This window comes from Hydractinia symbiolongicarpus, chromosome 8, assembly GCF_029227915.1.
Source record: "Hydractinia symbiolongicarpus strain clone_291-10 chromosome 8, HSymV2.1, whole genome shotgun sequence".
In the NCBI taxonomy this organism is placed as follows: Eukaryota; Metazoa; Cnidaria; class Hydrozoa; order Anthoathecata; family Hydractiniidae; genus Hydractinia; species Hydractinia symbiolongicarpus.
Window position 1 is genome coordinate 12,627,125 of NC_079882.1, and position 15,230 is coordinate 12,642,354.

Consider the following 15,230-nt stretch of genomic DNA (forward strand, 5'->3'; position numbering starts at 1 on the left):
TATTATTTGTAAGATGATATATTTTAATAATATCTCTATGGATGATAGGAAGATTACAAACAAAAGACAATGCATTCTTGACATTAATTACTGATGTCGAAAAAACAAATAAAACCATAGCACGTCAACAATTTCGCAATAATCTTAACACTTTATTGACGTAGTTGGTGCAATCGCAGAGTCAGCACATTTACAAACCACGTAATACGCAATACAAAACAAGAAGACCTTATATTTACGTAATCAGTTACGAAAGGTTATTTTCAGACTATATATTCTTAATTCACAATTTTATGGCTATAATACATTATGTTTCACCAAAAATATTCAGCCTCAACAATTCCTCTTTAAATTAAAATTCATGAATAATTAATTAGTTCTGCTGAATATAGCTTTAGTCTACGTGTTTGCAAAATTGCACAGAAGGAAATGACGCAATTATTAAAGGGAAACGTTAATAACATCAAAGATGGCGCATTATAAGACGATCTTCATTATGCTACACTGCACGAGCTTTAACTTTCGATAGCATATAAACTTTACAATAAGGTATTGTTTATTGGATAATAAAACAATTTGTTGCACTGTTAGGATTCTTATTGGCTTAAAACTCGTTTTAGCCTCGTTCTTAGAAATAAAATCTGTCAAAACGAGGATTCAGTCTGAATAAGTTTTGGGCGTCCAGCCTAGCTATGCTGTCTCTATCTATCTATCTCTATCTCCTCAAGCGATTTTAAAGATTCCGTCTTCGCTGGCGAAAATCAATAAATGAAGTGCATATAAAAGCAGATATTAGATTTTAAAAATTGAACTTTTGTGAATACAAACATAGCTATTATTATTTCTGCGCTTTTTGAATGAAAATAAGCAGTAGAACTGTTGAAAATGAAAGGAAAAATGAAAGTAACAGCAAGGTTTAGTCATGCTCCATAATCGTAAACTTATTGAAATTATTTTAAGGTTACTGTAAAGGAAATAACTAACTTGATGAGTAGTCTCAGAAAAACAGTTATAGTATATCAACACTTTATCATATATTTATCATATATATCAATATATTTTATCTTATTTTTTTTTTGTTTCTGAATGCTTGATGAAAGACGTATTTGATGGTGTTATTTTCGTGAGACGTTGATTTTCCAAAAAGAAAATATAATTAATTAAGCACACACCATTTTTTTTCACTGTACGTTTTAAAATGACTTTTTTTTCCGAATGCGTGGTCGCAGGCTTCTCGTTTTTGTAATATTACATTCAGCACAAATTAAATTCAAAAAGGTTCCCGGATTTTTTTTCTAATAACGTCGTTATGAAATTATTTCTAATAATTTATAATTATTCAGAAAACTGCATATTTTTTTCTTTCTGTCGTCATAGTTTGCTTATAGGTAATTTATACTTAAAAATCCGGGAACCTTTTGTGCATAATTTATTCAGCTTTTCATTACCGAAAATTTTAGTGAGCCAATAGGAAGCTTTCGGAAAAAGAGACCACAAACGTAAAGGCATGTATGCGAAAAAACGAGATATTTGTTTTTAAAGATTTTCGTAGGTGTTATAAAAATGTGTGAACTTAGTATGCAGAAAGATGAAGTGCGAACTTTTTCTTTATGCTGAATATGCGTGCGCGCGTTCAAAATTATTATTAGACAGAAGTCAGGGTTACAAGACACAGCTTTATAAACATAGCGCAATTAAAAAATGCCCAAGACAAGAGTAGCACATATATAAATGCACAGATTTTCACGTCGAATTGTTAGATAATTTTGTTTGTTATATTTGAAAAAGATGATTACGTTATTGTTAGGTCAATTATCTACACCAGCTGACTTCAACTTTTTCGCCATCTCAGATCTCATATGCACACTCCTTAACTTTAAATTTTAATGATTTTTTTTTGCGACAACATTTACATATATTTATATATCGATGGTGAAAGTAAACTATCTAAATAATATTATTATGCATATTTTTAAACGGGAGTTTCATATCATGCATAATGTTTACAAAAAATATGCCCAACTCATTTTGCACATATTTTGTCGAAGGTGTGAAGAATACAACACCTCTGAAAAGGCTTTTTCCAGAAAAAAGGGATGTTCCAAATGTTTTCATGGAATATAAAATATTTCATTCGAAAGATAATTTTTATTTCTATATGTCATAATTTTTTTGCAAAAAACCTAAAAAAATTGTTTCCTTTACAGTAACCTTAAGACGGGTTTAAAAATTTATTTTGCGAATTTCGTATTTTTTCACAAGACTTACACTTTGTTTACAAGTTTAAAATGTTTTGCACTACTGCTTATTCGAGTTTTGCGAACGTCAAATTGTGCCCACAAAACCAAACGCAACATTTGGTGTGATTTCTTTGTCCCTGGAGGCTCGTTCGTAACACGTATGAGAATCTTCTATCACATTGAGAATGAGGTCATCCAGCATAATTACTGGTCATAACGTCACGACTAGTACTTCTTTAAATAGCAGGATTTCCGCTGTTCACAGAAAAGCGGAAATCGAGTTTTTTTACCGTTCTGTAAGAACGAATCTAGGTTGGTTAGTCAAGTTAATTAAGGCAAGTAAGCTATAAATAGGAAGAAAAGGTAATTCTGATTCTCGGTTTATTACTAGATTGGTGTAGAGGCAGTTATTTTTTTAGGTATTAAGAAAAAATCGCATTTCTATAATACCATGCTTCACATTTTTCCAAATTTTTATTATTTATTTTATACAAACGGAAATCTTCAAATGCGACCGATACGCACAAAGCAAAACGTTAGGCAAAACTGACGAGTACCAGCTTGACAAAGACACGAAAGGGCAACGTTAATCAGAAGAGCTCTCGTTTAACATTATGTTCATCCTCTACGTACGATAAAAACCCAAACAGTTTTTTATTCAGATATGACTAACAAGAAATTCCAATGAGAAAAGCTTTAAAATGACAATCGCATGTAGTTTGAGCGCATTTGAATTATGATTTTTTTTGAAAGAGTTTGAGCTCCTATGGATGCGCTATAACGAAGGGTGTAAAAATATGTCCAAAATGACATTTTCGTTCACTTTAAAAAAACATTAACTAAGATCAACCTTGTTCAGGTTCTGTCTCAATACAAACACCTAAGAAGCTGGGGAGGCGAGGTTGTATGTTAGGCTTATCTTAAGATACAGTACATATGCGCTTAATCAAACAAAAATTGGACAAGTGTTTCAAGTTAAAAATGTTTGGTTGAACTGAAATACATTCACTACAAGAAGAATAAGATACTCTTCAGCTTAACACCACTATGCTGTTACAATATTTTGAAGTTCGCTACGTTGTAATACCATTTTTGCAGCCTAAAATAGATTTCAGGTTGGTGAGACAGTCAATCCATTTGTTGTACACTGATCTGGTACCCGTATTCATATATTATAATATCTGTAATCTGTCAGTTCGTGCGGGACAAAGACGTGCTTCAGAAATAGCAAATGCGATACATGTTTATGCACTTTGATGCTAACGACATCCGTGAAATCATTTTATGTTTTGGGTGACGACAACTTAACTTCACTTATGCAATAGTAGGTTTTTAATCTGTACATCATCATTCACCCTCCCTCTCAAAAAGTCCAATTAAAAATAAAGAATTGGTTTCTCCCTAGTATCCAGTCAAACATTCACAAACAATGTAAAAGTCTAAAAGCTATAGAAATGTTTATTTATTGCTACTTATCTATCTATTAAATATTTCTAAACGGAGTAAATTAGTTCATAATTTTTTGGAAATTGGGCCGGACCAGCATCAAGGCTGACAAGGCTGAAAAAGTTCTACTCAGGCAGATGTGTAGGGTGGGAAGCGGTTAAAGTACTACAATCGCAGTTTCTACAATATCAACGTTATAAAAAAAATTAACGCAAGGGTCCGTAAAGATCCAGGAAATCGAGAAATAGGCCACGAGCAAAAATTTCGACGATTTCAGGTTTAGATATAACTAAATAACATAAGTCCTACTTTGACAAAGTCAAAGTGTGTGAGTCTGAAAAGGCTGCATATAATTGTTTGTGAGTACGATCTTTGAAATTAAACATTTATTGCAATAATTGTCGGAGCAGGATTGCATCAGGATAATTGTAGCGGCATATTTGCTTTTTAATAGTTAACGTTGTTTGCATATCGTAGAAACCAGTCGCTTATACTTAAAGCTGTAGCACCCCTGCTGTAAAACTTGAATTACTAGTTGGCACATAAAACCATAAAACATTTTGTATTGGCGCAACACCACACCTCGAGTTTTGGAGCTCGACGCAACTGTTTTATAGGAGTTACTCATATTAAGCAATAAACAAGATGGCGTCGCTCATGCTGCTGGATTATAAGTACTTATCAAAAAAAGAACTTGATGGATTCGATAAATATAAGGTATTTTTAAATCGTCTTCTACCAACTAATTTAGCTATCCGCACTAGGGCAGCTATTAAAGATGGGTGTTTGTAATTCTACGGTAGCTTAAGCTATCTCACCTTCTACTACAAACTTTTTAAGATTGCGAAAATAAAATAAAAATAAAAAAGCAGCGGCTTTGGAATATGTGCAGAAAAATTCATGATTTAAAATAAAACTGAAACGTAGATATGCACCCACTCACTGTATCTGCGTTGCAGCTTTCACATTATATGATGCTTGAAAATTCTTGTTTTTTACGAGTACATTCATCATTATATCTGGTGTTGCAGCTTTTATAATATAATGCTTTAAAATAAGACAGCTAAACTGTAGAATAAGAGAGAAAGAGATTGTATATTTCACATGGCTAGCCTTGCAAACATTGAGGAATATACCCTGTGTATGATTTCGGTGGGGACCTAAAGTATTTAATGCTCATTTCGAGCTACACAGAGCCAATTAGGTCCTGCGCTCTGCCAGACAACTCCTAGCCCACACACTATGCCATCCCCCCAACTTCCCTCACATGATGTTGATTAGCCCAAGGCTATGATAACTTTCACTTACCCATATTGAATTGCGGCCAAGGGGGGACGAACCCCAGTCTCTCGCACAAAGTGTGAGAGTTATAAACACCAAGCTGTGGCAGCATAAAATTATAACCACTAAGCTGTTGTGCCACAGGATACATACAGAAAAATTATAATTAGAATAAAAACTGCAATGCATAAATGCACCCACTCACGTATCTGCAACAAGGGTGCTGACTTGTCCAGAAACACCCACATATATGGAGGACGAGTTTGGGCAACATTTTAGAAATAAAATTTGCACTTTTTTAGGTAAATCCCAAACTTGCCTGAATTATACCAAACTTTACCAAATTATTCCTGAAATGCAAAACAGCACTATCAATTTCTTTGACTTGGCCAAAAAAGGCAACCTTTAAGGTATTACAGAATTGTGTGACTTTATTAACTATACAAGATCTCGTTCTTTAAAATTGCTTAACTGCATATCAGGTCTTATAATATTCTTGGAAATTCTCACTTTAAAGTGTGTATATGTGTTGTAGCTTTAACTTGATGTCCGAAGTTTTTGTTCCTTAAAAATAGTGTATTTGCGTTGCAGCTTTTATTTGATGCTCAGAAATTCTTGTTTTTTAAAAGTGCGAAAATGTATAAAATTAGTGCTTTTGATGCAGAGATATTAGGGTTTAAAGGTTTTTTGATGACATCTTCAACCTGTCAGTTCTGAAACAGATGGGTTGACCCAGCTTTGGGAATGGCTTCACTAATCATATTTAGGTTTTGATGTCAAACTATTGTATCACTGTCAATAAGTAGCTAATATATCAGAAATCATATAATATCCTCTTTTTAGAAGTCACAGACAGACAGACAGACAGACAAACAGACACAGTCTTCCTATTATTACATTAGATAGGTACCTGAAAATAATTCTAAAATCTTTATACAAAAATAAATACATGCGTAACATTTCCCAACATATCCTCCAATTGTGAAAATGATTACCCATTTAAAAATAAAAAAGTGCGCATTATTAGTTCTTCTGAAGCTATACCTTAATGGAATAAATTTTGACAAGTTTTAAAATTGCAAAATTTAGTTTTTTAAAAAATTATCCATTAAGGTATTTAATCCCAGTAATTGCAAATAAGCAATGCCAAGACATTCTTTGCATAATACGATTATTGCTTAATATTTTTAAAAAAGAAAAAAAAAATTAAAAGATTTGAAATAATTCTAACGCAAGCATTTTTGATACAGTTAGGAATTTAAAATAATAATGTAATTTCTATGAACACATTTAAGCATTTTTTAAAGAACGATGTGTACTTTTTACATGTCCGATAGTTTGCATCTGCATAGCATTTGCGTGTGGTTGGCCACTTTAGCATTCAGGAAAACAAATACATGCAAATCCTTATATTTGGCAAAGGACCAAAAATTAGATTTTGTTTTTGCAGATTTTATAGATTATGGCTTTAAATTTTTTCACCTATAAATTTGATTTAAAAATAAACGCTACAGGTCTATAGTAGACCTGCAGCTTTAATATTTTTAAAGTAATCTTGGCCTGATTTTTTTTTTAAATTTTTAATGCGTGTGTCTGAAAAAAGTTTTATTTTCCTAAAATCTTATTTTTTGATTGGGATTTTTTAATTCCTTTTTTAAATAAATATTTATAAAGTTTTAAATGATTCACAGACTGCATTTTAAACATTTTGAAAGTATCAATTGTGCATGCAAAACAGTATAAATATAATCCAATTTATAGTGAGGTAGAATGTAGCAAGAAATTCAGCCGTATATCACTGTATATAATACTGTGCAAAATAATTCTTTAAAAAACTTAACTGGAAATATTTTGTTATTCTTTCCGGATCCTAATAGTTATAGACTGTTTGCTGCTCTTGAAAAAATCCACTAGAAACAAAATCGAATGTGCATGTAACTTCCAGATTTAAACCTAGCATAGAAGCTTGCGGAGGTAGAATGTGCACACATGATCAGATAAAATGACTGAGTATCCTTTCATTGTGCACTATGCGTGTTGGTGCAACCTCGACCCCAGGGTTTATAAAAAGAGAACCAGCCCAGTTGGGGCTAATCATTGCTTTGGAAAATAAGGGGTGCATATGTATTAGCTTTGAAAGAACAACTGTCGTATCACGGTAAACAAGGGCGGCAAGTAGTTGCAACTATATACTAGTAAGACCATAAAAAAGAAATTAGCGAAGCTCAGTGCGAAAAAAAAATGCCCATGATTTACAACCCTGGATAAAGTCTGTTATCAATCACTTTTGGGTGGTGCCGCGCATCATACGAGGGTTATCCAACAATTTTAAAAGAAAAATAGTTCAGTCTTTTACACCTTGTGAGTAATGGACATCACTGGGAAGGAAACACTTATTACAAGAAGAGTGCCAACGCAGAACTCAGTGAAGATGACAGGCGAATTAAAAATAGCTTCAAGAGGGTTCTACTGCTTTCATAGCACTGGAGAAAGTTGTGCGAAGCAAACTATTGGTATGAGATTTGAAGTACCTAGTTGAATTTAAACATACTTTCAGGTTAGAGGTATATCATGCCCTTTATAACAAATACTGCCCCAAACGGCTTTATTTTAGCTACAGTGGTATGGTCAGCGTTCTCAGTTAGCAGTGTTAGATCATAATGCTGGCTCAAAGCACGCACAAACGAAAGAGGACAAATTGGGGTTTAAACACCAATACTCAAAGGTTTCTGGTGCCTGGGTAGTAAAAAAAATTTCAACAAAAAAAGATCAGAGCTATACAGAAGATTTGGTACAGGAAGTCGAGTATTTAGTGTCTTCTCAAGAAGAATGTGCTGTTCCAGATCTTAGCAACGTACCAAAATGCATCGCACCTGTATGACGCCCAGAAAAAGCAGAAACTGTATGCAACACAAAAACAAGATTCTTGTTTTGAATTTATTTTTTATTGTGAAACGTTTTTCTTCTTGTTAGTTATACACCTAAATGGTTGTCATCAACACTGGTTTATAAAGCCAAATCGTTCTGAAATTGTCCGACTCTGTGATTGCCTCGTTCCTAAATAAAAAATAAAAATCAAATAAATAACCCCCTGACAGATCTCACAATTCACTTATTCCGAATATGCGCTTGAGTGATGGAACACAATATAAAAAACCCAAATTAGACTGTGGTAACAACACGAGCAGTTTTAAAAAGTTTAGAAAAATATTTAGCAGTGAAAAAACTTTAGAAGAAAAAGAGAGCTGAAGAAAATATATTTTAGAAAAGATATTATTTTTTGCTTAATTAAATTTGGTTTATTTTACCTTGGAAAATTACTCCAGTGTTGCTGTAACAAAACTTGCCATTTGTTTGCATGCCTTGGCATAACCAACAAATTCAAGAGTTCTTGTTGCTGTTGTTACGCATAATAAATAAATATTTATTCCAGGTACGTTTTAAAATATTTTAAACTACGTATGATACTTTGAACAAATAATAAATGTCAGTAAAAATTTATTCTAGTACGCTTTTCTATACGCGACCTCAAATTTTGTTTCTGAACACATTTACGTCATTTTTGTTGTTTGATCCCAGACCATCGGTACAAAACGCGCGGCGCAAAAAAATGACAATTCTTGGTGGTAAAACAGCAGCTAGTGCACAAAGAAAACACAACATTCAGGAACTAAGTTATATATTTTCATGATTTTATGGACTATTTGAATGAAATATCAAATAATAATTTTGGATTAACTTCCTCTTTAAAATCAGTTGTTAAAGAACAATTTAATTTATTAAAATAAAAAAAAAAACCCAAATCTCACTGACAGATGTTACTACACTTTCACTGAGACTTGGCTTTTATTTTTACTCTGAGGTTTTGGTTATCAGGGGCATATTGGTCTAAGGGACAGGCAAAATGGTTTTAGTTTAACTTAAATTGGTTTGAGTTGATTGATTTTTATGAGAAAGTATTAGTGAACGTTTGACAGGAATTCAAAAACAGTTAGAGTTACTGAAAGTTTGAGTTTTGGGGGTTTGAGATATCCGTAAAAACATTCATTTTCCGAAATTAATCATCTGTTTTACCCAACTCCTTTATAAATTTCATGAATTGAGGAATTTAAAATGTTTTATAAGAATTAACTTTTGCTTGTGGGTGTGTGTGTTAGCTGGATGATACCCCCTAATAAATTCATTTTAATAAAGGCTCTTAATTTAACTTACATTTTATTTCAGTATAAATCGGTGGACAATTCTCCTTTGTCAAACTATGTTATGCACCCATTTTGGAATAAACTTGTTAAGGTAAGTTACTTACTCTCTATGTTGTGGGTATGATATTTTGTATGAACTTCAAGAATTGAGCTTACTTTATTTTTAGATTTTTCCACTCTGGGTTCCTGCAAATCTCTTAACGTTAGCTGGGTGGCTGCTATCAGTGTTGCAATTTGTGATAGTGTCGTATTATGATTATCATTTTCGCTCATCAAGCAATCCTGGATATGAGACTGTGCCCAATTGGGTTTGGTTAATTGGTGCATTTTGCATATTTTGGGCCCATCAGCTGGATGGTTGTGATGGAAAACAAGCTAGGAGAACAAATTCTAGGTATGTTAAGGGTCCCCACGCCTCCTCATAACTCCTCAAATTCAAAAGATCCCCTTAATTCTCCTCCATTGTCCTCATTTTTTTTTAAATTGTGGTTTTCTTTTCAAATCTCCAAAAAATATTGACATTTGATTATTTTTTATATATGCTATTTTTTGAATTATTTATTTTGGATCACCACAATTTGTGGTTGCTGTGGCCTGCAAACATTACTTTCTTTTGTTGTGTTTATATTTGAAGCCAAGTTTCTTAGTTATCTTTTGTAAAAAAATATTGAGATGCCAGTCTGTGTGTTCCTTCATCTTTACAAGTGCAACCTTTCTCCTCAAATCTCCTCAATTTTGTTAACAAAAGCTCCTCAAAAATCTCCTTAAAAGTCCTCAATCTTCTCAAATTTTGATTTGAAAAAAGAGTGGGAACCCTGTATGTTGCAAACACAAGCATATAGCTAAGAAACATAAACAAATTAAATGTTGGTATATTAAAATTAATTGAATAATTACTGAATAATTTTTTTATAGTTCTCCTCTTGGTGAATTATTTGATCATGGACTTGATAGCAGTGCAGTGTGGCTGATGGGTATTGGGATTTTATCCATATACGGTGTTGGCGAAAAGACTGCATCCCAATGGGAATTGATATTTATTGTAGTGGTTGTGTTATTTGCTTTTTATGTTGCTCATTGGGAAAAATATACAACATCTGTGATGTTTCTACCATGGGCATATGATGTATCACAACTAGTAAGTTTGTTTCGTTTGTATATACTTGATGGACATTTAAAAACATTTCTTAAATATATACAACTTCTTTTAGTTCAGAGTGGTGTTTTAGAGACTCAGAAAGCTATAAACAATAATCTTTTATTCCACTTTCTACCTTATTGCCAACTTATTTTCAATTTTCCTCTTAATTAGGTATAAAATTCACTTTAGACATTGGATATATGCAAAACAATTGCTATTTGTGGTTACTATTTCACTTTTTTAAATTTCTAATTTCAATAAGAAGTGCGCATTTGCAATTTTTTATTCCGCATTTTACACAATTCTCAGTGTCCTATTCACAAACTTAAACTTACTTTTTTAGAAAAAAAAATAAAGTATAAATTCGAAAGGAAGGACAACAGTAAATATTTAATTTGATAATCGATGATAGTGTTTGTACACCAGTAAAAGATTTCAAATAGAACTCTGCCGCGATTCTGTTATTACACCATATTATTCTTCCTTATGTAGTGGTTGGCTGGTTCTTATCTCCTTACATATATTTATGGTCCTGAATTATGGAGAATGACGTTTTACGGCGGCACATTGACATTTCCATTAATGTTGAAATCAGTTTTATATTGTAAGTATTGCATAGAGACATTGCGTTTTCGTAGATTTCTCTGCAGATATTGCCAACTGCCTTCTGTAGATGAGAGCCTTGCAAGGAGCATTACGATTGTGGTAAATTCTGAATTGTTTTTTTTATTAGTATCAGCAATAAATCCAGTGAAATATTCAGTCTTGTATGTACAATCTTCAGCATTTTAGAATACTGTTAACTTAATTGTTTTAATTTTAGTTTTGGTGACTGTATTTTGTATCCCGATGAGCTTAATAAATCAAATCAAGTAAGATGTTTTCCGAGTTGTTTCTTAATAAAATACATAAAAATTAACTCAAGTAATTCTGGGTAATCAAGTAATTCTGAGTAATCCAGTAATTGCGTTGTCAATTGTAATTCGAATCTTTTTTTATTTAGAGCTAGACAAGAGAAGCCAGAAGATTGTGTTAGCATTACTGAAGGCTTTATGCCACTTGTGTCACTAGGTTCAGTAACGTTGTTGCATTTAGTATATGGTTATGTGTCTATTGAGAGCATTGTAGATACACAACCACGCTTGTTCTTAATTGCGTATGGAATACTTTATGCGAATATTACGGTAAGCAAAATTTTGTAGTGTAACAATTTTTGGATATTGGTAGCTTAGTCGGTAGAGGGCTCGATCCAAGTCCAAGAGCTCATGGGTTCGATCTTCACAACACGCCATTGTCTGGTTGGTCAGAAATTTAAAAAGTTTCTGTAGCTCAATTGGATGCTCTAAAATATCTAGAACCGCCTTTGTGGTCCCTCATAGAAGCAATTGACAGGATGCATGGTTTTTTAAAAAGCATAAAGCTTTAACCATATTTAGGTTCAGGAAGGACAGTTTCTGAAGTATATAGCCCAGCCTTCGTGAGACCTTGTGGTGTGTGTTTTTTCTTGTGTTATAAGTATTTTAGTTAGTCACAGACTTTTCTGATTCCTTATACACAATAAGATTGAATTAACACTACTATAATTTGTATAATTATACCTTTAGTTTTGTTGCTGTTCTTTTAAAGGTAAAAATAGGACAATTTTATCTTGTCCCACAAGGCAACGTTTTTTTAAGCTTTTAATTTTCTTTCCAATAAGCATAACGTAAGCATACTTTATTCGGAGATATTTTCGCGAGAGAAACTGATTTTGTTTATTTCTAAGTTTATTTCAATCTCGTTTCCAGCGCCAGTTGTCTCTTTTTTATGGGGAGGGAGAGCCAAGTGAGAGCGAGTCAAGAAATAACTTTTAAAACCAGCAATTTTTTTTTAAATTTTAGTGGATAAACTTTCGCGAATCGACAATTTAGAAAGTTTGTACTGAATAAACTTTCGCGAATGCCCATTTTTGAAAGTTTCGCGAGACAAAGTTTCGCGGAAAGGGCTAAAAAACGTACTAAAGTATTCTGAGCCTGATTGTGTTTTTCGCATAAGCATATCCCATCCTGATTTTGAATTTTCATTAGCTTATAAAAAAACCCAATATATATTTTTTCCCTCGAAATTTTTTTTTTCAATGCTTAAAATTTCTGACTAATGAAAAGCTAAATGAATTTTTATTTGGCATGTTATTACCACGTTGGTCACTCTGCTTTTTAGTGTCGACTGATTATCGCTCAGATGTCAGGAGAACAATGCGAACGTTTCAACATCCTCGCTTATCCGTTATTTCCAATGATAGCTTTAAGTACATTGGGTGTGGCGAGCGATTACAAGATGTTGGTGTGTTACGTCACGTTTCTGTCTGTTGCACACATTCATTATGGAATAGCTGTGGTTGGTACTATTTTTTTACAACTGACTATTTCTGTTCTCACACTATTCTTCCTTTTTGCATAACTCGTTTTGTTGCCTTCTTAAATGGGTTTGGTCGCCTTTTTATCTATGAGTTTACAATGTATGGTCATCACTTTTGTGTTTTTAATTTTAGGTGCGTCAACTAAGTGACCACTTGAACGTTTACAGCTTTAAAGTTGGAAAGCCTGCTTCATCAAAACCCTCCATGAATGGACATCATAAACATACAAATGGTGTAGTACATAGCAACGGCGCAGTACATGACAACGCCGTGACAAATGGAAAAGTATCAAAGGATTGATTTAAAATTGAAAAGGTCATAAAATAATTCATAACGAAACTAAAAGATGATGTAGAACCACCTACTTGCCTGGACGTATACACATGGGTTGTTGTGTTTTTAGCACGCAGAAAATTTTTAGCGACGGAGAGGACAGTGTTCTAAATGATACAGCAATATAATAAATTTAATGCGCAATTTTGGTTGATTAAGTTTTCAGTTCCAGTTGTTTTACATAAATTTATTATCGATTTAAAAATATTGAATTGTTCTCTGCTTTCAAGCTAGATTTATATCCCTTTGGTGTTTTTTTCTTAAACAACTTTTATCGCACATGAGATTTTTCTTTAGTTGTCGAAAAACGATTCTCCTATTTCATAATTAGATTATGATCTTGCCTGAAAAAGTGCACTGTTTGTTATTTGTTTGCGCAGGTCAAAAAGGAGGGATATTATACCACTTTTTATTATAATGGAAATACAGCATTGATTTTTTCAATTTGATTTTTGTTCGTTTATTTTTGTAAGTGTTACCTGAAGTAAGATGGTCGTGTATTTATAGATAGATAAATTTTTACCTATTTACTACGAAGGTTTATTTATTTATTGTTTTTCTTACTAAATTGCATTTTTTAAACTTTGCCTTTCTGTTTATGCCATCAAGTCCATATCTATTTCCTTGCTGTATGAACTGGTATATTTAAATATTTTTTTAAAAGTAGCGTACGATTTCAGCGACAGTGTAACTCCTTGAAGCGGATGTACTCTGAAGTGGAAGATTACGACGGACAGCTTTTATGATGCTCAAGAAATCTGTTATCAATGTCTATCAAATATTTTCTGGTTTACAAAGAAAAAAATTATAAACTGCATATGGTGTCTTTTTCTGTGTGTTATCTTGAGAATTTTGTGTTGTGATTTGGGGAAAAATTATTGTGAACATACAGCTTGTGTGCGATTAGGAATTTAATCAGTTACAAAATTTGTGCAATTTTACCGTTTATTAATTGAATCCAAAATGTTACCTAAAAATATCGAAACGTGATTTGCTCTAGCGTTTGATTTTAACGCACTCCATAAGATGACCCCAACTTTGATCCCTTTTTTCCAGTTTCTTTTCGTTTTTTCTATTTTTTTGTTCATACCTGTTTCGAAGCAAGAATCTTTAGCTTGCGTTATTCGTACAATTTTGGCGAGTATTTATTTTGGCGATGGACCAAATTGGTTTTTTTGCCGAGCATTTAATTTGGCGATGGAAAGATTTCTTTCATTTTTATAATTCATTTTTAAAGCTTTAGAGGAACTTGCTTTATATTAAAACAAAAAGAAGTCATGTAAAATTTAGCCTAGTTTTCTTTGTCGTCTTTATCGCCAATGATTATGTCGTATGTGTTTCTATTGAAATCATCGTTTTCATCTTCCCATTCTTCGTCGTCTTCATTGACAAAGTGCTCTCTTATTTTCTCTGTTATTGACTGAAAAGTTGATCGTTCAGTATCATCAATTCTCTTGCTGGTTGGTGAGCTAGCCTCTGTAAAGCAGAAATTTATACTTTTTACGTCAGTCATGTATTTTGTGAGGTATAAATTAATTTAATTTTGTTAGCTAGCTTAGCCGGATAAAAGTAAGAAAATTATTCTTGGCTAGGTAGGTATCATCTTTATGCTTTTTATCAAAATTTTTTAAAAAAGTTACATGAGAGAATAACAAATGTCGCCTGGAAAAATCATCAATTTGAAAATTTTAAATAACATACTTTTAGTGTAACGCACAAGCGTTTTATTTCATAAAGAATTTTGGTCTACTTCTTCTATCAAAAAGAATTATGTGGACAAAACATGAACGCACGCACAGTGTTGCTTAAAATACCTGAATTTCAAAAATCGTCGACCCTCTGCAAAATGAAGTTGCAAACAGAATTTTATTGTCCTATTTATTCCTTTGAAAAACACTGTCAGCAAATGATTTTTATCTATTTAACATATGGTCGATAGTTCTTAGCACCCTCCTTGCCCTCTCTTGCCCTCGGCTGAGAAACGGAATGGAATATATTCTACTAATGGAATTTCACACTAGTCACCTTGGAAAGTTTTAAGTCCTTTTACAGAAGCCATTTCTCTTTGATGTCTACAAAATGGGCCTGAGAAAAGGCAACCATGACTAAATGTCTACTATGGTAAAGTCAATTGGATTTCTCTCAATATTTATAGCAGACGATCCATTTTGTCGATTTTAATTCATAAT

General features: G+C 32.7%; 1 protein-coding gene across 1 annotated transcript; it reads left to right on the forward strand.

The window, feature by feature from the left end:
- The first annotated feature begins 4,246 nt into the window (after positions 1 to 4,246).
- Positions 4,247 to 13,858, forward strand: LOC130655682 (ethanolaminephosphotransferase 1-like). Its single transcript, XM_057458466.1, has 9 exons — positions 4,247 to 4,403; positions 9,192 to 9,260; positions 9,337 to 9,563; positions 10,085 to 10,307; positions 10,803 to 10,914; positions 11,134 to 11,182; positions 11,314 to 11,494; positions 12,510 to 12,686; positions 12,841 to 13,858. Exons 1-9 carry the CDS (start codon positions 4,332 to 4,334, stop codon positions 13,006 to 13,008), a joined length of 1,278 nt encoding a protein of 425 aa, XP_057314449.1. The 5' UTR covers positions 4,247 to 4,331; the 3' UTR covers positions 13,009 to 13,858.
- The last annotated feature ends 1,372 nt before the right edge of the window (positions 13,859 to 15,230 follow it).